The sequence below is a fragment of the Puma concolor genome, chromosome D1, assembly GCF_028749965.1.
Source record: "Puma concolor isolate L17-30 chromosome D1, mPumCon1.1.hap2, whole genome shotgun sequence".
Taxonomy (NCBI): Eukaryota; Metazoa; Chordata; class Mammalia; order Carnivora; family Felidae; genus Puma; species Puma concolor.
Genome location: NC_141676.1, coordinates 114,611,529 through 114,638,623, shown reverse-complemented (window position 1 = coordinate 114,638,623; position 27,095 = coordinate 114,611,529). Strand labels below are relative to the sequence as shown.

General features: G+C 44.5%; 1 protein-coding gene across 3 annotated transcripts in view; it reads right to left on the bottom strand.

Moving 5' to 3' along the window:
* PDGFD (platelet derived growth factor D) overlaps window positions 1–27,095 on the bottom strand; it is a 225,219-nt gene that overhangs the window by 68,655 nt on the left and 129,469 nt on the right. For 2 of the 3 annotated variants that reach the window (XM_086679266.1, XM_086679267.1), the window contains exons 2-3: window positions 5,183–5,387; window positions 2,041–2,221 (exon numbers count right to left, since the gene is read on the bottom strand). In XM_086679266.1, coding sequence (XP_086535392.1) covers window positions 2,041–2,221; window positions 5,183–5,387 — 386 coding nt within the window. The remainder of the gene's footprint in view (window positions 1–2,040; window positions 2,222–5,182; window positions 5,388–27,095) is intronic. The other variant, XM_086679268.1, reaches the window with a different exon arrangement.

The window sequence follows — 27,095 nt, the reverse complement described above, 5'->3', positions numbered from 1 at the left end:
GCCTGGATCTGTCCTCAAAAATGCAGACCAAGAGATCAGTAGGGAAATACACCAAAAATTATGAGTATTCTCGCTCCTAAAACCCACAATTAATGTCCTGGTGGAGGTGAGCGAGTGAGTGACGCCAGTTTCCAGCCAGACTCAGAGGTCACTCAACATGCCGCTTAATGCTGGTCACTCAATGGGTGATGGGCCGGCACCGTGAGCTCGAACACCTCCAAAAAGGACTATTCATTCCCCCCAAATCCATACCTGTGCTGCCTCTTCCATAGAAAAGGAGTTATTTTGGGGCGCCTGGGTGGCGCAGTCGGTTAAGCGTCCGACTTCAGCCAGGTCACGATCTCGCGGTCTGTGAGTTTGAGCCCCGCGTCGGGCTCTGGGCTGATGGCTCGGAGCCTGGAGCCTGTTTCCGATTCTGTGTCTCCCTCTCTCTCTGCCCCTCCCCCGTTCATGCTCTGTCTCTCTCTGTCCCAAAAATAAATAAAAAACGTTGAAAAAAAAAAAAAAAGAAAAGGAGTTATTTTGCCTGAATGACACTGTATGAGAGTTAGGGTGTTTCTAACTGACTTACGGACCGTTCAGTTTAGTCGTCAAGTTTCACAGAAAGTCTATCCGTCAGCACTAACACTTCTTGATGTTTTAAGGGAAAAAAGGTCTTTCCCTAAGCCTATCCATCACCATCCCAACATGCCCAACCTGTGCAGCCCGTGAACAGTGGAGAACAGAACAGCACTGCACACATTAAAAGACAGAAACAGAGAAACCAAAGGTTCGCCCTTGAGTTTTAACACTGAGCAGCACTGATGTGTTTGCAGTAACGTAAATCATGCCTGATGGATTATTTTCAAATTAAAACGGGAAGCGGTGTCACCTCATGCTATTTTTTCATTTATTCTGATGTAGAATTCACTTAGCATTTAATAGCTCACTATTTTGCGAAAAAGAAAAAAAAAAACCCACAGGAGGGGAGACAAAACACACAGTGACTCCATCCGTAGCCCTGGATTCGATTTTGACATCCATGCTTTGAAGACGGATAAAGACAGACTGAACGGGAATGAAGCGTGCTCATGGGAGAATAAAAGGTCACACGCTACGAACACAAGAAGGGTTCAGGGATAGCCAAGGTCACGGACAGGTAAAATTATGGCAATGTCTCCCTGAGCCGAACTCACAGAACCCGGTACTTTCGCCTTTGTTCACTGTTCTCCCTTATTACAGCTTTTTAATAGGCTGCCATCCCTACGAGATTATGAGCTCCCAGGGGCTCGAGAACCCTGTCTGTCTTGCTCACCGTGATATCTACTGCACCGGACAGAGGCTGACAGTGAGCAGGAACCTTACAGAGTCTTATCAATACCTGACTGAGTAAAGGAGACACCTGATCGCATGTGCCCAACAACGAGAATTGACTACCATGCAGATTTTGACTCAACAAGAGGTTGAGCATTTTCCAACGGTTAGATCCACTTAAACCTGGGAAGGGCTGTGGAGGTGTTAAGCAGAGGTGAGACCACGACTAAGCAGGAGTGTAGCCAACACAACAGTGCCACACTCCTGGGTCTACTTGAGGAAGTTCACGAACTTTACGACTCTTGACAACGCTAGGGCTCCATGATCATGACAGAGACCCCTCCCACGTCTGGGTAATTTCAGCTGAAATCGTCCAGACTCTTCTCTGTGGCTGGAATGACACAGACAACTCTTTGAACTAAAGATACTCAACTCTCACATGCCTTTTATTTGGCTCTGCATTTACCTTGCATCAGCTGAACCAGAGGTAACACTGCGTTACTAATATCAACCATTTCCCTTTTTCTGTTTACTATGCGTAGACCCAAGGGTTGACCTAATAGATCAAAACAGTGCTCCTTACTCCAGAAAGCTTTATACCATGTTGGCCGTAGGGCAGTAATGGAGCATCCCACGGAGAATTAACACAGTTCACCCTCACACCACTGCATTTCATCATAGAAAACGATCTCTGTACTTCGTGAAACCAGTGTCTGCTTTTAATCACAGGGCGGTTAGGATACTTACCACAAAAGAATAATAGATCTTGAATCCAGGTTTAGCCACGAAGTAGTCATCAGACTTGAATGTTATTTTAATTTGGTTTGTTCTTGATGTTATTCTGGGGGGAGCGTCTTTGTGTCCACACCACCGCCCTCTAATTACGGTACTGGTCTCAGATACATCTTCAACTTCCACAAAATCATACCTAGTTTCAATGTGACAGAAATAAACAAATTTTGATTACAGCACGCTTTGACATTCATCCTTCCCCGGAGAAATTAAAAGTAACATATGTGATTTCTCATGACTATCACCTAACATGAAAATTAAAGCCTACAGAAATTTTTACAGGAAAGCCAGTCTTTGGGTTCAGTCTTTCAAATTCAAACGTCAATAATCTGAAAGAACGTTTATGCACATTTAGCCATGAGTATTCCCAAATCAACAGTCATCAAAATGGGCCACTTTCTGAACATCTGGCTTGGAAGGGTTTCCTAGGAAAAGTAATAATTATAATCTGTTGTCCTATTTTTGGAGACCCAGCTTTAATTACATGCGCAAATATTTACTATATAAAGGTTTTCAAACCAATTCCCACTTTTAATTAATTCGCCACATCCAGTGGTCCCTTAAGAAATGATCCGTATCTATACAGCATGTGGAATCAGCATTATGTTACATCATCTCATTACAGAAAATAGATGGTAAAATAAAATAAAAAGCTCTCTTCCCTTTTGGAAACTGTCTTTTGCAAGGATCCTATAATAAACTAGGATGGTTATCAAAGTGAAAAGCATTATGATTTGGGGGAGGGAGGTGCCCTAAGAAATACTGGAGGTATCTGGTTAAACCAGGGTGTGGATGAGGTGACGACCATGGATGGTTCGGCTCTGATGCTGGTCAGAGAAACACAGAATGCCAGGACTGAGGAGGTGGGGAAGGCCTCTTTCAATGTTCCATATAACCTTTCCATCACACAGTAGACTCTCTTCAGGGACACAGTGCACATCTTCCAGGGATCAGTGACTTTACTTTCAGGACACCCCAAATCTCGGGACATTCTACTTATGAGCTGAACTATCTGCCCTTCAGTTCCGGCCATCAGTCACTCTGCCTCTCCCCGAATGTCTCTGAATGCTAAAGTCACAACGCAAAGGATGGGCACTCTGGGCGAACAGCGGTCGTAGACTCAACCCGCTTGATATGTTCTTCACAACTGCCCTTGCGGGATCAGCACGAGAAACATGGCGGCTGAATATGGAGAAAGTCCACCAGGAGGCACAGAGCTTTTACTGGACCGGGCGGGATCGTGTAACGACTGGGCGACTACACTTCGTTGACGGTGATTTCTGGGGCCCTTCCGTCCTTTTCCCTCAGTTTCCCTCTGAGCATAGTAAGAGGTTTACACAAATTCACCGGCTGGGTATCTCTTGGGTGGTGTGTAAATTAATTACTTCATGTTTATGCGGTGCTTGGAAGGTGAGAAGCACTCGCAAAGAATCATTATTCAAGCAATAAAATATTACAATGTAAACATCAAGGAGGCTTGGGAACAGATGGCAGGAAATCAAGCGCATTGCATTTTTTTTTTTTTAATTTTTTTTTTCAATGTTTATTTCTTTTTGGGACAGAGAGAGACAGAGCATGAACGGGGGAGGGGCAGAGAGAGAGGGAGACACAGAATCGGAAACAGGCTCCAGGCTCTGAGCCATCAGCCCAGAGCCTGACGCGGGGCTCGAACTCACGCGAGATCACGCGAGATATCGCGAGATCGTGACCTGGCTGAAGTCGGACGCTTAACCGACTGCGCCACCCAGGCGCCCCGCGCATTGCATTTTATATACAATATGTGTAAATCACAGTTACCGCGCAAAGAATGAGTGTACTCGAAACTTCGTAAATACCACCAAAGGTCACTTTCTTGTGGTTTAAATCCATCAGCGTAGTTTTTCCCTGAGACGAAGTCAGTCTGTCTTTTCCTTCTTCCTGTCCCCTTCCCTGCCTCTTACTCCTCTATCTGCCTCCATGAATTTTGAGACACAACTGGATTGGCTGAAAGGTCCAGAAAGGAAACTACCCTTAGTGTCTTCATTTTCAAGGCATGGGTGCTGACACAGCTCCCATCTACCCGGATCAAAACCTCACCTCATCATGGAGACCTGGCTTCCCTTTCATGCCATCACCCCTGAACAGTCCTCAAAAAAACATTTTTTTTTTTTTTTTCCCTGCACCAACTCTTTCTCCAGCACAGAAAATCAGTTCTCCCTTTCAAGGGTGACAAGACACAAGACCCGCTGGAGTGTGTCCTCTCTGTAACGTGAGCCGGCTCTTGGGGCACGTATTTGTGTCTGCCTTCTGGCATACATTACCCTCTGTGGTCCTAGAAAGTAACAGGCACTGCTGTTAATCTGGAAGAAACAGCCACACAACAAAAGCTGTCAGCATAATCAACATGCGACAAAGGACAGCCAAATTTGAGGCACCCTCTTCTTATTCAGAGGAAAATAAACCTGCTGAAAGGATTTGGCATTGCAGAACCCGTGCGTGTGGGAAGCACAGAAAGGAAACAAAGCCCTCCCGTCCCCTACATGCTAATTCAGTGACTGCGACGCTGTGAGCAGGCAATTTGCAGAACAGCCAGGGCGCTCTCCGATACACAGGCTTAGAAGGGACAAGATGATCGAGCAGACCCAGAAAAGGACGGCAAACGGACCATCTGAGGGGGGGGTGATGTTTCTTTCTTCTCTGAGGCCCAGGATTTCAGGGTAAGGCCCTGACATGGTCCTCACCATCACCACCTTCCAGTGCGCGGGCTACAACGGCCAGGGTCAGTTCCCGGAGCCCTACAGGGGCTCCTTACACGCTCCTTACAGCCACGTGACGTGGCTGCGGGTATCGCGGGATGCTGGATGCATCTATGTGCTCCCAAAGGCTGCTCGAGGCCCGGCCAACACAGGGGCCCTTCCCCAGCAGCCCGGTGGCCTGGCTCTGACGGGTGCGTACCTGGGGTTCTGTGACCGGGCCCTCTGCAGACAAAGCCTGTGCCCCCTGTATTTTGTCCGCTCGGATCCGGGCGGGTCCCCAAAGGAAAGCACGATGCGAGGTTTTACATCCATCGTTTCTTCCCCTTGGACGTGACCCCTGACCTGCGTTTCTCCCCACTCACCTGCAGATATCATTTTCCGCCTCCTCTAATCCGAACTGACTGTCAAAGGCCAGCTGTATTCTTGTTTTCTCCTGGGAACGGAGGCGCCACGTCAGAAGCAGGTTCCTGGGGTAGCTGTTGGGGAAGCGAGGGCTCTGCACATGGCCGTTTCCTGTCACCTGGATGGTCTCGTCTCTTCGGTACAAGTCTGTGAGGTGATTGCTGTCTGTTAGTAGTCACAAACTTGTAGAAATTAGTATGTTGTTCCAATTACGAGAAAACAAAAAAACAAACAACAAAAAAAAAACACAGCAGTTGAAAACATCACATTTCAAAGCACGTCGCGATTTCGTCTAACAACCTGAGACCAAGCGGCCGCTTTCTGGTTCTTTCTACGCAGAACGGACAGACTCCTTCTCTTACCCCCAGTCCCCTGAGTCCTCACAAGTCTGCACTTGCTGGCGATATTTTGTGACTGGAGACCTCTTTTAACATAGTTTTCGACGAGGCACATGAAGTCACCTCAGAACTCAGGTTCGTTTAGATCGACATTAAAATGAGTAAATAATTTCAAATAGTTCATTAACCCTTCCATTTTTCCCTACGACACAAAAAGTCCCCCAAAAAGCAAAACAACAACTTTCTGTTTTTCTCTACCCTTACAGCATCGACATTATAGCTTCAGCAAATAGCACAGATAGAACTCCAGAAATATCCCTGAACAAATGACCGAGGGAGTGAAAAACATGAAAGGATCCAATGGTGCTTAATGACTGCTCATTTTTAAAAAATTTTTTTAATGTTTATTTTTGAGAGACAGAGAAAGAGTGTGAGCAGGCAAGGGACAGAGAGAGAGGGAGACACAGAATCGGAAGCAGGCTCCAGGCTCTGAGCTGTCAGCACAGAGCCTGACGCGGGGCTCGAACTCATGAGCCGTGACATCATGGCCTGAGCCGAAGTCAGACGCTTAACCAACCGCCACCCAGGTGCCCCTAATAACTACTCATTTTTTATTCAAATGACATTTTCCAGTGGTTTCTGTATCACAAAAATCATTAGTTCTTTGCCTTAGTTTTCGGTGACTTATGGGCCCAATTCTTGTATTTTCCACGTGTCGTATGATAAAGAACTTGTGTGGTCTTTGAGCTGGGTTCTTGACCGGGAAATCCTACCCACTTAGAACTTCCCAGGTGACTGAAGGGTCTTTGTTATTCACCATGGGCCCTGGGGCCACATCTGCGTTTACACTAATGAGGCAATTAACTGTGCCCCCTCCCCAACAGTTTCTGGAAGTGGGCTGGCTATACAGTAAGACCAACCCAACCGTGTGCTGAAAGGCAGAGGGTTTGGAGCCCTGACATCAGCCTGACCTCACAACCTCCCTGGAGGAAAGGAGCACTGTAGATGGAGTCTGGTCCCATCAGCAGTCATTCTCCCAGTCCCACCTGCACAATGAAACCCAGGGAAAAGTCTGGTCCTGGAAGCTTGAGTAAACCTCCCGGCTGTTGGTGCACGTGCACTTGCTGGGGAGGGCGCTTCGTGCTTGGGACCCCCCCCGCCCCCCCGCCGCCAGCCCCCACATCTCACCCTGTGTGTCCTCACTGGGCTGGTCCTGAAATGCACTCTTTACAATAAAACTTAGCAGTAAAACTGTCATTGTAACTCTAGTGCCTTTGTGAGTTCTACGAGTTGTTCTACCAAATCATCAAACTTGACGGGTGTACGGGGGACCCTGAATTGATAGCCTGTTGGTTATGGCACCCCAAAATCTGCAGCTGGCGTCTGAAGTGCAGGGGGTACGAGCCGTGCCCATAAGCCGTGAACTCTGACCTAAGGCTGGGAGACCTGTGTCAGCCTGACAGCCCAAGCGGGTCCGTGTCTACATCCTTCCCACACGCAGAGTTCTTTGCACTTTGGATTCTGGCTGTGCGGACCCTGCCGGTGCTGCATCCAACCACAGTTCGTTTGTGCTTGCCCGCAGAGCGTTTACTCGAGGCCTGTCATTCAGCGAGCCGGGCCAGGGAGGCTTCCGTCGCTGCTGGAAGCCACGGGAAGGCTGGGATGCGGCTGGAGGCTCCCCACGTACCAGAGGGAGGAGGAGGACACAGCCCGCGAGATGCAGAAGCGTCTTGCATGGGAACTGCAGACTTGAACCCAGGATGCGAGGGCACAGCTCTGTGCCCCCTCCGGTGAGCCCAGCCACACGCCCTCCCCGGGAACGACAGACACTCTTCCTGGCTGGCCTTCCCCTCTTCTCTTCCCTTCACCTGACATGGCAAATGTAGCCATGAAAATTGCCTGTCTGCTCAACTGTCATGTGGGGCTTGTAGGAAATGGGGGAGGGCTGTTGGCGAGGAAGAGAAATGTCAGACATCCACCAGTCAATCAACAGTCAGTCACCGAGCACAGGATCTAAACATGATGTTTTGCGGTGTTTTCAACACTTGCATTACTAGAGATTCACCGTCATAATCCGTGCCGTGTTTCCTGCAGTAGTATTATTTGCTTAATAGTTCTCTAACTTAGTATTTTTACTTTTTAAGGTCGTTTACTTATTTTGAGAGAGAGCAAGAGGAGCAGAGACAAAGGGAGAGAGAGAATCCCAAGCAGGCTCAGAGTGCCAGCGTGGAGCCCGACGCGGGGCTTGAACTCACAAACCGTGAGATTTGAAGCCGAAGTCGGCTGCTGAACTGACTGAGCCACCCAGGCGTCCCAGGAGATGCATATTCCACTTTTAAGAAAGCAGTGGTGGGGTGCAGTTTCCTTCTGATACAGTTTGGTTAAGACAAACTGGTTTCCAGTATTACAAATTTACCACAGACCTATACTGCACTGTATTGAACTATATCAACCTGAAAAAAAAATTTTTTTTTATCAAGTTTCCTGATTTATTTTCCCTTAAAAATCAAAATCCTGGGGCGCCTGGGTGGCTCAGTCAGTTAAGCGTCTGACTTCAGCTCAGGTCATGATCTCACAGTTTGTGAGTTCAAACCCCGTGTCGGGCTCTGTGACAACAGCTCAGAGCCTGGAGCCTGCTTCAGATTCTATGTCCCCTCTCTTTCTGCCCTCCCCTGCTCATGCTGTCTCTCTCAAAAATAAACATTAAAAATTTTTTTAAAAAATCAAAATCCTGCCAAAATATACATATACACACACATGAATGACAGTGACCCCATTTATACTGCTCACTTTGGGCCAGACATTGTTGAAGCTCTTTGCATGTTAACTGTTTACAAATAGGACACTGTATGCGTGTGTGAGCGTTTGTAACAACTCTGCGACGTGGCTATCACTGCCATTCTACAGATGAAGATTCTGAGGCACAGAGAGGTCAAGGAATTTCTTAAAGTCACAGAGCAGGTCAAGGATGGAGTCAGAGCACTAACCCGGGCTCTAGAGCCCCAGACCTGATGCTTTTAACCACGCTTCCTTAGTCTTAAATTTGGTAGACGCAGTTTTAGACTCTTTGCTATCTGTAATCTGCTCTGACTTGTGAATCGCACTGTTTACATATAGTGTATAACTTCATGCCGACTCAGGGCTCTTTTTAGCAGAAGAGTTATAATGAATTACAGTACAGACCCAACATACCGGGTTTACCCCGAATTACCACCAAGTCTTATAGATGAAGTCACCCTTCTGAATGAGAGCATTTACTGTGGTGTGCAATCATGCTGACATTGATGGGGCAATTATTACGCGCCAGGCACCCCAGTAAGCATATGATAGTCACTCAATCTTGCAACAACCCTATGATATTAGTAAATATCCCCCACGTGACCGGGGAAGTTCAGAGCATGTAAGAAACTTGTTAGCTCCGGGCACAGAGCTAGTGGTGAATCACAATTTGACCCTAGTCATTGACTTTTCAGAGCACACACCTTTAACCAGAGCGTGGTGGGAGCTGTTGAGCCACAAAAATATGAAACACATCACTTTTCATAGACAACAGTTTCCATGCAAGTTTATATGGCAAGAATGTAACTTATTTTATATTCTCACACAGAAGGAAGTTTACATCCTCATAAACTCTGAGTTATGCATTTCATCTTTTTTTAAAACCAATTAAAATGGAAAAAAACCCACGCCAAATGTTGTATTTGTTGATTCTGTCCCCAACCCTTTAAACAAACTCAACTCCTCCAACCGAGTGTCAAAGGAGCTCATGAAAAGTCACTGCAGGCCTCATCACTTCTGTCTGGGATTCATCTAGAACAGCCAAGTGGGGTTCCCAAATCAGACTCATTAACATCACCTGGGAGCTTGTTAGAAATGCACATGATTGGGCCCTACCCAGACCTACTGAGGCAGCAAAGCTGGGGGTAGAGACCAGCACTATTTGTTGTAATGGCCCTCCAGGTGATGCAAACTCTCCCTAGTTGGAGAACCACTCACCTTGAGGACCATCTCACATGGTCTACTACTTTGCTTCTTATTCTTGACTTTCCTGGTTCCTGCACCTCCTTGCTATGACTCCACACCTCAAGTTCAGTTTTCCATTTGACCTCACCAGCTGCTGACCTGTTTGGGACGTGCTTTCCTGTCTTTGACCTCGGAGCCTCCTCCACCTCATCATTTCTGGTCCACAGGCGCCTACCCACCGACTCTGCGGGTCAACCCCCGACCTAGCTTTCTCCATTTCATGGAATCGAGTTGCCTACGCGCTGACTCTGCAGGTCAACCCCCGACCTAGCTTTCTCCATTTCATGGAATCGAGTCGCCTATCCACTGACTCTGCAGGTCAACCCCGGACCTAGCTTTCTCCATTTCATGGAATCGAGTCGCCTACCCACCGACTCTGTGGGTCAAACCCTGACCTAGCTTTCTCCATTTCATGGAATTGAGTCACCTATCCACCGACTCTGTGGGTCAACCCCCGACCTAGCTTTCTCCATTTCATGGAATCGAGTCCTTCCTGGTCCCAACAGAGATACGTGGTGATCCATAACATAATGTTTAAGAACAGATGAAATCATGAATAATGCTAATGCTTTTATTTCTTGTCAGGTCGTAATGTTATCTATGACAACCTAAAATGCAGAGGCCAAATGCTCAGTGGCTACATAAGGATGAAAATGCTTGATCAACGATTCCATCGGAACACAACGGTAGAATTACAGACTGCACCTGGTGCTCACACAAATTCAGCACAATAGTCCAGGCCTACCCGTTTGCCCCACTGTCCCAGTCCAGGAGCCAGAGGCACGACTGATGTCCCAAACTCTATTCTGCAGCCAAGAGGCAAAAACAAAGAACGGTCACTGAGTCAGGAAAGTCCTAACTTGCAAAGGGATATATTACAAAACTTCATTTGTAAAATGCCTGCTCTGTAATTATGCACTAGATCACAGAAATGGCGCTGGCCCAGACTATAGCTGAATGATATACAAACGAAGAAGTCCCACTTCCAATGCTAAACAACCACAACGAGGCTACTTGATTTTTGCAGGGAGCAACAGTGGTTGTAAGAATCCAATTTTGTAAGTCCATCATAAATATAAGTTTATGTAACAAAAAAGGAGGCAGTAAATATCATTGCTCTCATTCTGCTTTTTCTTTTAAATTTAATTTTGCTTTGTGACTTCAACAGGTAATGAAACCAGCAACGAGAAGTTAAAGTGATTTGCTGCAGAGGCCGGTGTGTGTAAGAGTGGACTTCAGTCTAACCCCACGGTCGGTGTTCTCACCCTGGTGGCTTTCCCACCATGACGAACTCCAGGATTCCACACACCATGTCCTCTTTGTGGCTCCTCGTTCTTAAACTCATACTTCAGGGTCTGTGTAATGTGGCACTCAAGACTCACTTCGGGTCCAAGTGACGTGACCATTTTCTTTCAAGAGGATGCACCTGCCAGTGGTCTGACCATGACTAAGTAGTCAAGGGCGAGGCAGAGATGGGGAAATGGAATCTCAAGTCCAAAATCTCCAATGGGATAGACACTTCTGTCTGATCATAATTTTATACACAGTTGTACCTTGTCATCTAAAATAAAAGTACAAGTGGGTAACTCTAACGAGTTGTTCCAACACACATTTAGAACAAACTTTATTTCTTTTTTTTTCTTATTTTAATGTTTATTTATTTATTTTGAGAGACAGAGAGAGAAAGGGTGAGCAAGGGAGGGGGAGAGAGAGACGGAGAGACAGAATCCCAAGCAGGCCCATGTGGGGCTCGATCTCACACACTGTGAGGTCATGACCTGAGCTGAAATCCAGAGTCAGGCCCTAACCGACTGACCACCCAGGCACCCGGAAAATTTTTATTTCTTATATACTAGAAAAGTATTCCAGGCATCTAAGTAGCCCCTTCACACATCAATCTGTGCTGAACACATTATGGAAGAGTTTAAGTAAATCTTTTAATGCGGGAACAATGTACTCTGTGTTTAGCCCTTTTTAAAGCTAAGTGAGGCTGGTTAGGTACAGGAGACAAAAACTGAAGATACTGAAAGGTGCTTTATAATTTCTTTGAAGGTCTCGTAGGAGAGTAGAAAGAAAAAATCATACGCAGAATGCTACATTCCTTGAGGAAAAGGAATGCCAGTGCCTGCTAGTGTGGGCAAGGGGAGACTCTCAAAATATATCTGAGGGGTGTGTGGGGGGCTCAGTCGGTTAAGTGTCCAGCTCTTGATTTCAGCTCAGGTCACGATCTCACGGTTCGTGGGATTGAGCCCACTGTCGGCTCCGTGCTGACAGTGCGAATGGAGCCTGCTTGGGATTCTCTCTCTCCCTCTCTCTGTCCCTCTCCGGCTCATGCTGTCTCTGTCTCTCTCAAAATAAATACATAACCTTAAAAAATGTAAAACATGTATCCGTTACATCCACACACGGATGAACGTTTCTGCATAAAATGTGTATTCGGACTTCTTAAAAACTGAAGGGTATCTCGAAGTAAGACAACACATAAAAGGGAGCTTTATCAGAAATAAAGCAGAAAAATGTATTTCTAAGACGTCCATTTTGATGTAGCCAGTGGGCCTGACATTGTGGGGGCTACATTGTGGGGAGAGCTCCACCGAAAGGTCCTTCCTCCTATTCTGTACTATTTCCATCAAAATCTGTGCCACCGTGTTGACTATGCAAGCAGGCTGTACCACGCTGAAAAAGCCAGGGACCAAGAAAAAGAAGGACAACACTGGGAGAAAAAAAAGCAGGAGAATCTGCTGTTGCGTGTGGGGGCCACGCTCAGATCTACCTGACAACCTGCAGAGTCGGGTGACTGATGTAAGCGTGGAATTTAGAGCAGTGAGCTCAGCTCTGCCTAATGTGTTAAGATCGGGATTACCACAATTATCTTCGCATTCTCCCTCAGTGGCTAACAACACAGTATAGAAAGATAGAAAAACATCCTAGAATGCAAAATAGTACCTTCATTAGCAAGAGGCAGTGCGGTGCACGTTGAAGACGCAAACAAGAAAGAGGGAGAGGTGGAAAGTACGGAAGAGTGTAGGGCACGGAGTCCCTAATTCTAAAACGAGTAGGTCGATGTGTAGGACAGACCCTAAGACACACAATGGGGATGAAGTGGAATTTAATTAGGAGACAATTTATGCAAAACCATCTAACTTCAAAAGCACAGGGCTGTGGTGCTAAAGGTGTAAGTTAGACTTCATTAGGAACGTTAGTTTAAAAATCAGCATGAGAGCATTCTTAACATCTCTCCCCTCCGTGTTTCCTAAGGCACCGAAGCGTGCCATCACTGAACTAACGCCTTGCCAGGTGTCTTGGTGGGGCCATGCTCACGAAGGAGACTCGGGCACACCTGTCCCATGTTCCTGGTGAGCACGAGGCCCCCCCAGACCCCCGATCAGCTCTCCAACAAGTCACCGGTGCTCACTCTGCTTTTAAGCAACTAGGGCACAAAGCAGATTAAACGTCATCCGTTTATTTTCAATTCTCCAGCAGAGATTTTTCTAGGAACTCCAGCCGTAATACAAAACCTTTCTAATTACGAAGGTTCGGGGAGGAGGGAGTTGGTTGTCTGCCAGTTCGGCATCTTTTTTTTTTTTTTTTTAATTACAGTTCCTTTTGGCACGTGCCAAAGTGTTAATGTTTTGTAAACAAACTTCCTCAGAGTAACAATTTGGAGAGTGTTTCTGGAGACTAACCTCACTTGATAATTCCCTGAGCTCAAAATTATTCTTCTTGAAGAATCTGAGTCGAGCAACATAGGAAAATACAAAGTACCGTGAATTCTTTTTTGCACGTTTGCCAGAAACCGTCACCAGGAGTGCGGCGATGGCCAAAGTACCATGTGAGAGTGATTATTCCTCACCTCACGAGATCTTTTAACACACGAGGTTTTGTTGGGTCATTACACAATGGTGAGCGATTTCGGTAGCCTCTTGGAGCCACAGGCCACATGTTCCAAGACCCCCATGGATGCCTGGAACCACAGATCGTATTGAACCCTATCTACACTATGTTTTCTCTAAACATGCATACCTCTGATAAAGCCTCCTTTCTAATTAGACACAGTGAAAGATCAACAGCAGATACTAATGAAACAAAACAATTATAACAAGATACTGTGACAAAACTTAATGAATGTGGGCGTTCTCTCTCTCCCTCAAAATATCTTATTCTGTACTCACGCTTCTCATGATGATGTGAGGTGATAAAACGCAGCGAGGTAAATGACACAGGCTTGTAATAAAGCATGAGGTTACTCCTGACCTTTCAACTTTACATCAGAACTTTACAACTTTACATCACCTGCTTCCTGACCACAGGTGACCCGGGGTCACCGAAATCGTGGAAAGTGAGATGGCAAGTAAGGGGTGGGGGGATTACTCTATACTCATTCCTACAAAATGGCCTCTACTTTATAGGTATATTATAGAAGTGATTGTAAAATTATAATCAAATGAAAATTATTTTTGGTCTAGATTTAGAAAATTAAAGTCAGTGAAATTAAAGATTGCCCTAAAACAGCCATACTGTATTCTATCACATTGGGATAATTCATATTAAAGGGGCACCTGGGCAGCTCAGTCGGTTAAGCGTCCAACTTCGGCTCAGGTCATGATCTCACGGTTCGTGCCTTCGAGCCCCGCGTCGGGCTCTTTGCTGACAGCTCAGCGCCTGGAGCCTGCTTCGGATTCTCTGTCTCCCTCTCTCTCTGCCCCTCCCCTGCTCACGCTTTGTCTCTCTCTCTCTCTCTCTCTCTCTCTTAAAAATAAGCTTAAAAAACTAATAATAAATAAAAATTAAAACAGGATAATTCACATTAATTATTTCCCCAGTAATTCTTTTCTTCTACTGTAGACCTTTGTTTTCTGATGTTGTTGACACGTGAAGGATGTGAAGAGAAATGAATAATACCACTCAGAACTGTGGTAGGTGGGGATGGGCACTGCTGAGTGGCATGACAGAAAGCAATACAGAATCAGGGAACTTTTCACTTATCCTAATGTGAACCTAGAAAACAAGACAATCGTGGGGCGCCTGGGTGGCGCAGTCGGTTGAGTGTCCGACTTCAACCAGGTCACGATCTCGCGGTCCGTGAGTTCGAGCCCCGCATCGGGCTCTGGGCTGATGGCTCAGAGCCTGGAGCCTGTTTCCGATTCTGTGTCTCCCTCTCTCTCTGCCCCTCCCCCGTTCATGCTCTGTCTCTCTCTGTCCCAAAAATAAATAAACGTTGAAAAAAAAAATTTAAAAAAAGAAAACAAGACAATCGTAACGACAAAAATTATCTTCTTTAATCACTGGCAACACAGCTCAGAGACATAGAAAGGTAACAGACAGAACAGAAAGGAAAGTCATACCCAGGAAAAAGTAGTTTTAGCCTTTTCTCTAGGAAACACTAATTATATGAAAAATCGTATCCTTACACTGTCAGGAAGACTGAAGTATGAACTCTGGGTATGCACAGAGAGTAAGAAGTTTCTGAAGTTATTTTACAGGGTAAGTTTCAGGAGGAAGCAGTCAGTCCAACAAAACCACCGCGGAATCTGAACAGGGGGGAACAAAGACAATGATTCTGAAAAAGCCCAGAGATTAAAAACGCGATTCATGGGGCGCCTGGGTGGCGCAGTCGGTTAAGCGTCCGACTTCAGCCAGGTCAAGATCTCGCGGTCCGGGAGTTCGAGCCCCGCGTCGGGCTCTGGGCTGATGGCTCAGAGCCTGGAGCCTGTTTCCGATTCTGTGTCTCCCTCTCTCTCTGCCCCTCCCCCGTTCATGCTCTGTCTCTCTCTGTCCCAAAAATAAATAAACGTTGAAAAAAAAAAATTTAAAAAAAAATAAAAAAAAAAAATAAATAAAAACGCGATTCATGTGACAAAGAGAAAGCATTTTCCTAATCACATGTGACTAAAGATTCATCAAATCCAAGAAGAAAACTGGGAGCTAATATAAGGATCCTTATGATTTGTGCTCTGTATATACCTATGTCTATGTTTGATATGTGCATTAATCACCTCCCATGTAATACACACGAAGACGTTACATAGATCTATAATTATGCTTATGTGTTGATTAAGCTGCATGGCCTTGGTGCTGTTTACAGATTGAGTCACTTTTCAATACCAAAAAACACTTTTTTTGCATATTAATGTTTCTTTCTTCCTTTTTTTTTTTTTTTTTGAGAGAGAGAGAGGAAGCAAATGAGCAAGGGACAGAGAGAGGGAGAGAGAAAGAGAGAGAGGGAGAAATGGGGCTCACCCAAAGTGGGGCTCAAGTTCACCCGATGTGGGACTCGAACTCGTGAACCATGAGATCATGACCCGAGCCAAAGGCAGATGCTTAAATGACTGAGCCACCCAGGTGCCCCTCAAATATTAATATTTCAAAATAGGGAAATAGTGTAGGACGGTCCAACTGTTAGGAAATGGAGCAGGTTGGGACAGAGTTTTGTGTAAGTTTAGTCATGCTTAAGAGAGAACTATCCACCCTACTTCAAATTCATATATTTTCAGGCGCAGCACCATTTATGGATGAAGTATAATTTACATTTGGATATCTAACTGTCACTTCAAATGTCTTTATAAAGTTTGCATTAAAATGGAGCTCTAAAATTAAAGGGTTTTTATGCATACAAATGAGTGTGGAAAAAGAAATGAAAAATATACATACAATAAAAAGCAGAGAAATGATAGCTCATCCATATTCTCTTGTAAAGAAAGAATCAAGCAGTTTACAGGACCAAAGCTGAGAAGATATATACAAGTACATAAAGCTAAATTTTGACCTGTCACTGGGCCTTAAGAAAATAAATTCCCTCCCTACCTCAGACAATAAAATTAAAGGCAGTAGAAATTACTATATATCTCAGAATAGGTCAAAGAATTGTCAAAGCTATGACATATTAATGCAAATAATTCATACATTGTGATGGTGATAAACATCTATCTGTCAAAAGCTGATAGCTTTCAAGAGAATCGTTTGCTCTAGAGATCAGTAACTCACAGGAGCCAAAAATCAGAGGACAATTAATTAAGCAGGAAATGCACACGGATTCCCAGCATTCCTCAATCTTTCTGGAAATTCTTGAGGCCTGGGGGTGCCTGGGTGGCTCAGTCAGTTGAGCGTCCGACTTCAGCTCAGGCCATGATCTCACAGTTCTTGGGTTCGAGCCCCGCGTTGGGCTCTGTGCTGACAGCTTGGAGCCTGGAGCCTGCTTCGGATTCTGTGTCTCCCTCTCTCTCTCTGCCCTTCCCCCGCTCATGCTCTGTCTCTCTCGCAAAAATTAATAAACGTTAAAAAAATTCTGAGTCCAAAAGTGCTAAGCTAAGCAAATCAGGAAAACACACACACACACACACACACACACACACACACACACATACACACACACTCACACTCACACACACACACTGGTTACAAGAAAGGTCACTGGCTCTCCGTCTCAATACTGAAGGAGAGAAATAACTTTGAAGACTTTCGAGACGCAATTGAGAAAAGGCGTGAACTTGGGACTTCCATGGGGATAATGCACCAAAAGAGGTTATACTTTTATGGATCAATTCATGCTATTACCATTTTGTTAAAACAAGCTTTGTTTCAAAGCGGATGTGTTTTCCCCACAGAAGCTCCTGCTATGAAGCCACGTTGGGTTTTACAGCGGGTGGAGCTTGGGAGTGGAGCCAGCCTTCTGTTTCTCGTCCAATCTCATGCAAACAAGTCTCACCAGTACCTTTACCGGAGCTGGTGGGCCTCCTCCAGATTCTTCCCTCATCCCATGCACACTCAGGAAAGGTTAGACTGCGCCAGCCAAAGTCTCACTGGTTTTAATAAAAGGTTATTTCTTGCTCATACTACACACCCATCAACTTTGGGCTGGTGGGGGGGGGGGGCCCTGCTTCCTGTTTTCACACTCAGGGGCCCCAGCTAATGAGGCATCACGATTGTAATATTACCAGTCACAGCAGGGGGAACCTGGGGAGTGAAGAATTATCCACTGGTGTTCATGTGGCCAGACCTAACCTCCAGCAGGTGGAGTGACCTGGAAGTGACCACCACAAGGCTCTTCTTGCTTACCCCATGGTGAAGGGAAGGCCTGACTTGTGTCTATGTTGCCCAACCAGTAGCATGATCTATCCATACATGGAATAACATCCCATTGCTTTTTCAAGATAAATCATTGTAACGGTGGTGGGAGATGCAGTCGGGAGAGAAATGGGGAGGGGCAGAGAGTTCCTAGATGATCCCTAGATGGCTATGGAAAAAGAAAAATGTTGCTGAGTTGCCAGAAAAATACATTTGAGTAAGTGACCTTGACCTTTTTTTTTTTTTTTTTTACATTTTATTTATTTTTGAGAGAGAGACAGAGCACAAGTAGGGGAGGGGCAGGGCTAGAGGGAGACAGAGAATCCGAAGCAGTCTCCAGGCTCTGAGCTGTCAGCACAGAGCCCAATGCAGGGCTCGAACCCACGAACTGTGAGATCGTGACCTGAGCTGAAGCTCAACCGAATGAGCCACCCAGACGCCCAGTGACCTTGATTCTTTAGAACTTGTCTTGTTAGAGATAGCAAATGAGTTTCACCTAGTGAGTAAACTTAAATGGTGTTGACTTCCTGAAATTCTCTCTTAGGATTCTGAGCCAGCATCCGTTGGAAATGATGAACAACGTCTGTCACGGGTCCTGAATTACAGGGACAGAAGCATGTTTTTGCCAATCCTGGTTTGCACCACTCCACCACTGACTCATACTCTACACTTAGGCTTCCTCTTACCTGTTCAACCAGATTATACACAACAAATACTTGTTGAGTGAATATTTGCTTGGGAGTGACACGGAAACACTGGGTGGTTTTCCTGTCTAGGTTAAAGACATTTGTGGGCAAATTAAATTTGTGTAGCACGTTATTTACACGTTCTTCAGAATATCTGTAAATGTTCGATTACAATAATAATTTTCACAAAGAGTTAGTATTTACTAAACACGTCCCAGGTACGACAACAAGTGCTGAACGTTTACTGGTCTATTCAGAGCTCAAGGAAGCCTTATTGGTCCTCATTATGATCCCATATTCACAAACAGAAACTGCCTTGCTTAGACGTAACAGAGACGATTCTGTTCTATATTCTTCACTGACTCTACGACTTATCTTAATTGTATCAACCAACTCTTTAAATAGTAGACATCAGATGTCTGTAACCAGTAAGCCGATTGAGGGGAAACACGGGAACGCGTGTGTTAATATCCCCTGGATTTTATTCCGCCCTCATCTCAAGGCTGTGCACGTCCAGTGGCTCTGGTGCTGGTCACCGCCAAGCTTATGACGGTCCTCAGCACCACCCGCTGTCCCTGTGATCAAGTGGATGTTGCTTTAGTGTTTGTTACAAAAGCGAATGAATGAACAAGTACAGGAATTATCGGAGTTGGTAGATGACACTGCAGAATAAACTGTTTTCCATCTCAAGTAGGATTACCCTGCTTACTCTCTGTAACCATCATTTTAAAATATAACTGTAATAGCAAATAACATCATCCATGAAAGGGCAAACTAAGTTAAACAATTAACATATGGATATACATACTATATATATATACACACACACACACATATATGTGTGTGTGTATATATGTGTGTGTGTGTGTGTGTGTATGTGTGTGTGTATGTGTGTATATATATGTGTGTGTGTGTGTGTGTGTGTGTGTGTGTGTATATATGAGAGAGAGACGGGGGTGGGTAGAAAGTCAAACTAGAAACTTGTAAATACTCTAATACATATTGTCCTTTAGAGATTAAGACACTTGCAATATCCCCTTAGCGTATGAAGTATATGGCAATATAAGGCAAGCTCGCTCTCTCGTTGGACCACACCTGGGATCATCTAGAATCATTTTTTCAGATGTGATAGAAAAAAACGTCTGCGCTCTAATAAAGGACAGTTCATCCGAGCATTTAATGAGTATTGAGAATGCTAATGGTGTGTACATGCATTGCTAAAGGGAATCAATTTGTGAACTCACATGGGCATCTTCGTACTGTGGTTTACGCTACAAAACTGGAAGGCTACACGGAAAAAATGACGAATGATATACCAGCATCTGTCTGGCTTCCCTGGGAGTGCATATATTAAAAATACTTAGTCTGTCCCACAACTAGCAGAAAAGAATCTGAAGTTATTCTCTGGGACAAGACCCAAAGCAGCCCATCAATCTTTAAGCATTTACCCAGATCTCAGAGAGCACCTGCCAGGAACCAGGAGTTACTCTCAGACCGTGCACCAGGTCGATGTTTTTCACCCTAAGTAGGACGCCCTGTGGGAGAAGGCGCAACCTCCGGGTTCTTCTGTGATGGTGGATTTTGCAAAAGAGGAAAAAATACACTTTTCCTCTGCTGTCATCTAAGGCTTCAAGGATATTGCCATTGGATCTGTTGTTCTAAACTCCTATTACGATATTGTTTATTTCATTCATAAACCATGACCAATTTCTCTTACACTTTATTAGATTTTCTCCTGAAACACACTCAATAAAATTCTAACTTTTACACTGGCTAATCCTTTGTGAGCAATCCTTTGTGAGACTGCTGCAGAGACCTGCTAGGAGAAGCCAGCGACGGAAAGACGGTGCAGTTTGTTTTTCAGACTGACAGGCTACTGCTTGAAAAAGAAAGGCACATTTTGTTTATTCTCCAGGGGTCTCAGGTGTGAAGGAAGCGACATTTCTTTCAAAGTTAATCTTAGAAAAAGACCAGTTGCAGAGGCAAGAAGCACTATAGGTCATCTCTCGGTACTTCAAAATAAAAAATAAAAGACAGCATTGTCTTTGCATCTGGAATATTAAAAAACCACTTTAAAGCACCTGTGCACAAAGGAAAATGATATATTTGACATTTTCCTTAAATAAAACAGTACATGCAAAAGCAGGGTTTTCTAACTAGTATATGTTCTCTCCATTAGACCTAAAGATATATACATATATATATATATATATATATATGTGTATACACACACACATATATATATATATACATATATATATGTATACACACACACACACACACACACACACACACATACAGAACAAAACAGGGTTTTAGGAAGTGAGACCTCTGAATAAATTAAAAAGTACCGGTGTATTAAGATGCATTAGACTATTGAGAATGTCATGTTTCACCAAATCACGGTGTCGTGTAAGTTTTGCATATGTGTCCAATGTAGCTATTCTCATACTTTCTACTTCTAATTTCTCTTTTGGTTAAACACAGGGACCCAGAGACTATCCTTTCATGCATATAAGGAGCTCATGTGGAAACTACACTGAATACCAGCTGGTTTTTACTATTCACTTCATGTTCATGCCACAGAGTCCCCAATCTCCACAGAAATACATTCTCTCTCAATTTATCAATTTTTGAAGAGGGGTAAGCTCTCCAGAAATATTTGTGGCTGGAATCCTGCTGAAATTCTGCACGGCACCACACGCTGCAATCAATTCTCAGATCCCGTAAGCGAATTAAGGCTGCAGGTACCAGAGGAACAAACACAAAAATGACTTGGCAATAAGGCAAACGTGTCACCTCGAATAAGAAGTCTGGACATAGAACATTTTCAGGGTTGGTTAAGTCAAGGCTTTGAGATCGCGTCATGGGCTCCCACCTCTCTGCTCTGCTAGCCTGGGACCGCAGGCTGTTCTCAGAGTCTGACAGATGGCTCCAGAAACACCAGCCATCTCCTCACAGGGTGGTGCAGAGGCCAAGGAAGGGCTTTTCCCCACAGGAGTCTCTCTTTAAGGAAGCAGAAACCTTGGTGAGCCCAGGCGGCTCGTCCGTGAAGCGTCTGACTCTTGATTCCGGCTCAGGTCACGATCCCACGGTTTGTGGGGTAGAGTCCTACATTGGGCTCTGTGTGCACAGCACAGAGCCTGCTTGGGACTCTCTCTCCCTCTATTTCTCTCTCTCTCTCTGCCCCTCCCCCTGCTCACTCTCTCTCTCAACTAAATGAATAAACTTAAAAGTAGAATGGAATAAAAAATACAATAAAATAGTAAAATAATAAAGTAAAATTAAACAGAATTCAATATGGCCTCTACTCCTGGCCACTACGGTCAAATCGTAGTCCGCCGTTCCTGTGCTCTCCAGGCCCGGTTTCCAGTCTGGCCCTCGACACGGTCCTCACTGTTACGTACCAACATACATAACACTGTTGGGTTCACTGTTATGAACCCAAGCGCACAGCCCCTCACCTGCCTCCGTGACGAAAAGGGTAGTCCTTTCGATTAGCAATCTCCACACACCCCACATGCTTCAACACGGAAGTGTTTAAGACCAAGCGGAGAGGTCTTGATATCTTCTCCCACGTGTGGGATTTTCTGTGGGTTCCCGACACGTGTCTTATAAAGGCTGACTCGGCAGACCCTGTCTGCACCTGGCAGGATGCTAATCTGGGGGCAGAAGCGCTGAAGCCTTATCCGGCGATCCCCAGGAGAGCCTCCCAGAAAGAAAGTGCACAACATTTGCTACAAGTGTCGGTGACGGGATGCTTGGCATTTGCTAAAAAGGCCCTTTTGTAAACGTGTGTCACAGTCACTTGTACCTCGAGAAAGATCTGAAAACTAGTAGCGACTGCTGCTGTTCCCCCTGAGACAGAGGATTTTTAATTATAAGAGAATCAAGAGGACCTTATGAGGATAGGTGGTAAGTGGGGATGATGGGAGGACTATCACATTTCTCGGGTCAGACGCGGTGACAGAAAACTTCACGTGTGTTTTGCTTCACTGACTTTGCCTGACGCATTCGTTCTTTTCCTATCCTCCGTTTCCGAGACAAGAAGCTTCTGGAAAATAAAGACTGGTTCTCATTCACTGTGGTATTGACACCCAGTGGGAGATAATAAAAGGCTTCCACCCTATACTGAACAAGTGAGTGAAATCCAGAATATTCTGAAAGCAAGATACTTGTGCGCATTTTCCTAGACGGAGGCAGTACAGGAAAAGGGGAGCAATCAGGCCATCTGTTGACCGAGTTGGTTCATCTGCAGTGTTGAAGCCCGGATTCACAAACCGTGCAGGCAAACCCCCCGACCTGTGCCCCTGCCAGGCTGCCTCTGTGAACTACAACGTTTTCTGTGGGGACGGGGGGTCTGTCCAGCTCCCATGATACCCCGCGGGGCTCCCACTTCTCAGGGGTGAGATACAGCAGTGTCTGCACCGCATAGCTGGGGCCCTGGCCCTCACACACCTGTCTGCCCTCATATCCCCTTCTCTGCCTCCCTCTTATGCCCCAGGGAATGGATTCATCCTGAAACTCACCACATAGAGCGGTGCCTGGCATGACATGAGGCCCATTATAACTTACACCGATTTAACCATAAACCATCAACAGTTACTTAGCATTTATTATTTTGTGCAAAGTACAACGATACAGGTTACGGGGCATAAGTACGAAAAAAAATCATAAACCCTAACAAAGCAAGGTACAGAGATGGAAAACCAAAATGCATTTCATCCTGAATGCCAACTCCAAAAACGTACGTGACTTTCCCTGGAGCAGTGCACCGAGAATCATGTTTCTGAGACCGCCGTGTGCCCTGGGGCCAGAGCCTCAGGACAATTATGATCAATCCTGAGCACTGAGCGAGGTGAGTGGCTAGTCACGCCTGTTCTATCTGCTACCCTTACTGTAAAAGGGCTAATATGAATGAGTTTTTTTTTTTTTAAAGGTGTGTTTGAATGGACTGTTTGATACTCCTTTCTAGCTGTGTGTCTTTGGGAAAAATCATCGATTCTGGGAGGCATTTTCTTCATCTGCAAAACAGTGATAACATTGGCTTTCCTGTGGGAGGGTTACAAAACTCCCCTAACCCCCTTAATAAAAGTGGAATGCTTTTCAAAATCTAGAGCAGAAATAAGAGACGTCACGTAATGAAGCAGATGTGCAGAAAAATAACACAAAGGGGTAAATGAGCAATGAATTTTAGCAGCAAACATTTCAGGAGTTCAGAAATGTGAGGCAGTTTTGGAGGCCGATTTATTGCTTCGGAGAGAAGAAGTAACATATGTAATAAAATGTAGACACGGAGACATACGCTTAAATATTTTATATTTGGCTTTCCTTGACTATTTCTAGAAATGTTAGGCCCTGAAGCTATTTCATTAATTTTTTTTCTAATAAGTTTGACATGACTGCGACTGTGCACTGAAAACATAAATCCCACAAAATGTGACACGATCTTATCCATTCAATGTGCCAAAGATATTACTCATAATTTATTGATAGCTCCTAAATGAAAATAAAAAATGGAAAATATGTTCCAATCTAGCCAGAAGGAGATAATATGGATGCCAAAACAGAAAAGTATTAATAATTATTTTATTCTGCCACCGCTGTAATTTGATAGGTACCTTGTACACGTCAAGGAACATGATAAATTGTTTCTAAAGTATATTGAAAAGGCAATGGAAGACATATTTTTCTATTTAAATCTAAGGGAACAACTATATTTTAAGAGTACGGAGCAGGATATGGTCATATTTCGTAGTCCATTCTACCTGTGCCTTTACGTAAGTGCCGAGTTTGATATCTATCCTAACATTACAATGTTCCCTGTGTGGATCTATACTACTAATGGAACAGTTTCAAATAGACAAGACCGTTAATACGAATATAAAGGTATTGAATTCGTTACGGTTTAACTTCAGTTCTGGGGATTTACGTATAGTCGAGAATTAGTGGAAGAATTGAAATATTGGATGAAGGGATCCATTTTTCTAGACAAGTTCCAGGGTAAGGCTACTTAAAATGCCATGTAATGAGTAGCTTGGGCCAGGTTGACAATCAGAATATAGATTCCTTCGTCAAAAATTTCTTGCTACAATAAACAATACCAGTAGACTAATAGTGCACATAGGGTCAGAGTTAATCTACATTTGGCACAAGTTCCTTATCTTATTGTGGACAAACAGCAAAGGATTTCTGGGAATGAGAGCAGGTCCATGGCTCACATTGAGTTTCCTAAAGAAAACTAGAAACGGATTGATTCTCTTCGGTCTGACCTGCTGAATCACGAGCGTTAGTAAGAAGTATTCTAGAGCCTCCTTGCATAGCAGTGTTTTGGGAGAGAAAAGGGCACTGGGGTCGATTCTTAAGTGCATTACGGTTACTATCGTTTCACTTATTCACCCTCCTACAGGGTCCTCCATATTTGCCATATGACTTTCTAGCAGCCCCCCTAGAGTCATCCACTTCATTCTCCTACCCTGGTGAGGCTGGGCTTGGGAATTCAAACGGATTGAGACGACAGAACACAGGAGGAAGTGCTGACGGGCCAACTCTGAGCCTAGACCTTAGGGGTCCCCCTATGACTCTATACAACACTCCTGTGCTTCTTTATTGCCATTAAAAGCACATGTATCAGGCAGCCTATTAGGACAAACATGGGAGACACACGGAGCAGATGTGGATCGAACCTAACGCAGAAGGCAACACCGCACAAGCCCAGTCTAAGTCTGTCAAAGCCACTTGACCCCAGACACATGAGAATAAGTCAAGCCACTTAGTTTTGGGATGGCTGTTACACAGCTTATTCTTCAAATAGCTAACAAATACATGTATGTAGGGAACTTTCCAAGGTCAGGAGGGCTGCTGAGCTGGAGAGTGTTGGAGAAGCTATGGTCACACACTGGGTCCGAGCATGGTGGAAGAGGGGTGAGTAACTAAGTATATGAGCAGTGCAGACAAAGTACAGAGTCCTGACCAGGGCTCTGATACAAGGGAGAGAGCATCCTTCCTTATTTTCTTCCCCACTTAATGTAGCAAAAAACAAAAACAGAATGTAATACACAAAGACCAGAAATTTGTTAAAGAGGAACGTTGCAAACTAGGATAGAACAGATTTTAACCATTAACTAAAGAGGCAGAATTTGTATTGTATTGTATTGTATTGTATTGTATTGTATTGTATTGTATCCTAATGTTTATTTATATTTGAGAGAGAGGGAGCAAGCAGGAGAGGGGCAGACAGTGGGAGACAAAGAATCTGAAGCAGGCTCCAGGCTCTGGGCTGTCCGCACAGAGCCCGATGCAGGGCTTGAACCCAGGAACCGTGAGATCATGACCTGAGCCGAAGCTGGACGTTTAACCGACTGAGCCCCATGAGGGGGCGTTTTATGCTAATAGTAGAATACATGTAGGCTGACATGAATAAACCTGCAGACTTCAGTTTGTCTTCTTAAAACAGTCAGGCTACATTCAAAGTAGAGTTCTTATCCCATGGTGTGGACCCAAATGATTTCCTACTATTGTTAGTATTTTCAAGTTCTAACTTAATGGATCCCATCAGGATAGTGTTCAAGACTGACATCTGGACTCGACACCTCAGAGAGACAGCTACGCTAAGTTCTGTGGCTTTCGCGAACAGACTGGACAAAAGGACTGCTTACAGAGTAATGTTTTCCCAATTACTGTTCAGGGTGTGACTGTACAATAACTGTACTTTCTACGTCACTATCAAAGCACAGCTCTTACCCGTCTGAGGTCCTCAACTTCCCAAAACGCTTGGTTCCCTCCACACTGTGAGGAAGGAGAAAATCTGACCTTGACATTTACAACAATGAAAGTAAGATCATATTTTATCCTGGTTTCTGTTTGTAGAGTGTCAAGGCAAAATGCAGCGTATACATCTGAACCTTAACAAACTTTTAAATTTAGGTATGTCCACACACACTAAGTTTATAGGACACTTTGTTGTTTTGTTAAATTTTCCTGGATACTATTGGCGTAATAATTATGGAAGAATGTAAAAACTGCTTTTATTTTTTCAAAGGTCCATTGGTAGGTACCTCCAGTTGGTCAAAAATGAAAACAATGCGAATGATTCTAGCCCGAAGTAACAAAACGCGCCCACAGACTTTTGATTTAGCAGCCTTAATGAAGTGGCTACAGCCGTTCCGGGGGGAATCCCTGGGGTGAAACGTTCCACTTTGGATAGCTTTGTATACAATCAAAAATCTGCCACAACTATGGCCTTGAATATCTTGGAATAGGTATAATGAAATACCCAGGATCTAGTAAATAACAGTAGCAAGATGATCGATAAATATGTCTTCTGAGCAGCGATTTACATCTTTCTAAACTGCAAAGTTCTTCGCCCCAGTCCGTTTCAGACAGAATGTCAGCCATTCTGGCTTTGCAGGAAGCTCTTGGCCTCAAGAAATTCAATCTTCCTTTTGCAGTTAAGGCCAAGTCCTTGCAACTCACTCAATTCAGCAAAGACAGACTCATACTATCATTCTACAAATGCCCCTACCTACTGAGCGACATTTGAGACGTGTTGATTTTGAGTACAAGGGGAAAAAGGATGGCATTGACTCTTCTTATCAATACTTCTTGCTTTTTTGTTTAAAAAAAAAGTACACTATTGATCCGTTCTTAGTAAACTTTGCATTTCTCCTAATGTCTAGTCTTAGTCATGTAAAGATAACCCGCTGTTAACAAATGTCACCTATAGGGGCGCCTGGGTGGCTTAGTCGGTTAAGCGTTCGACT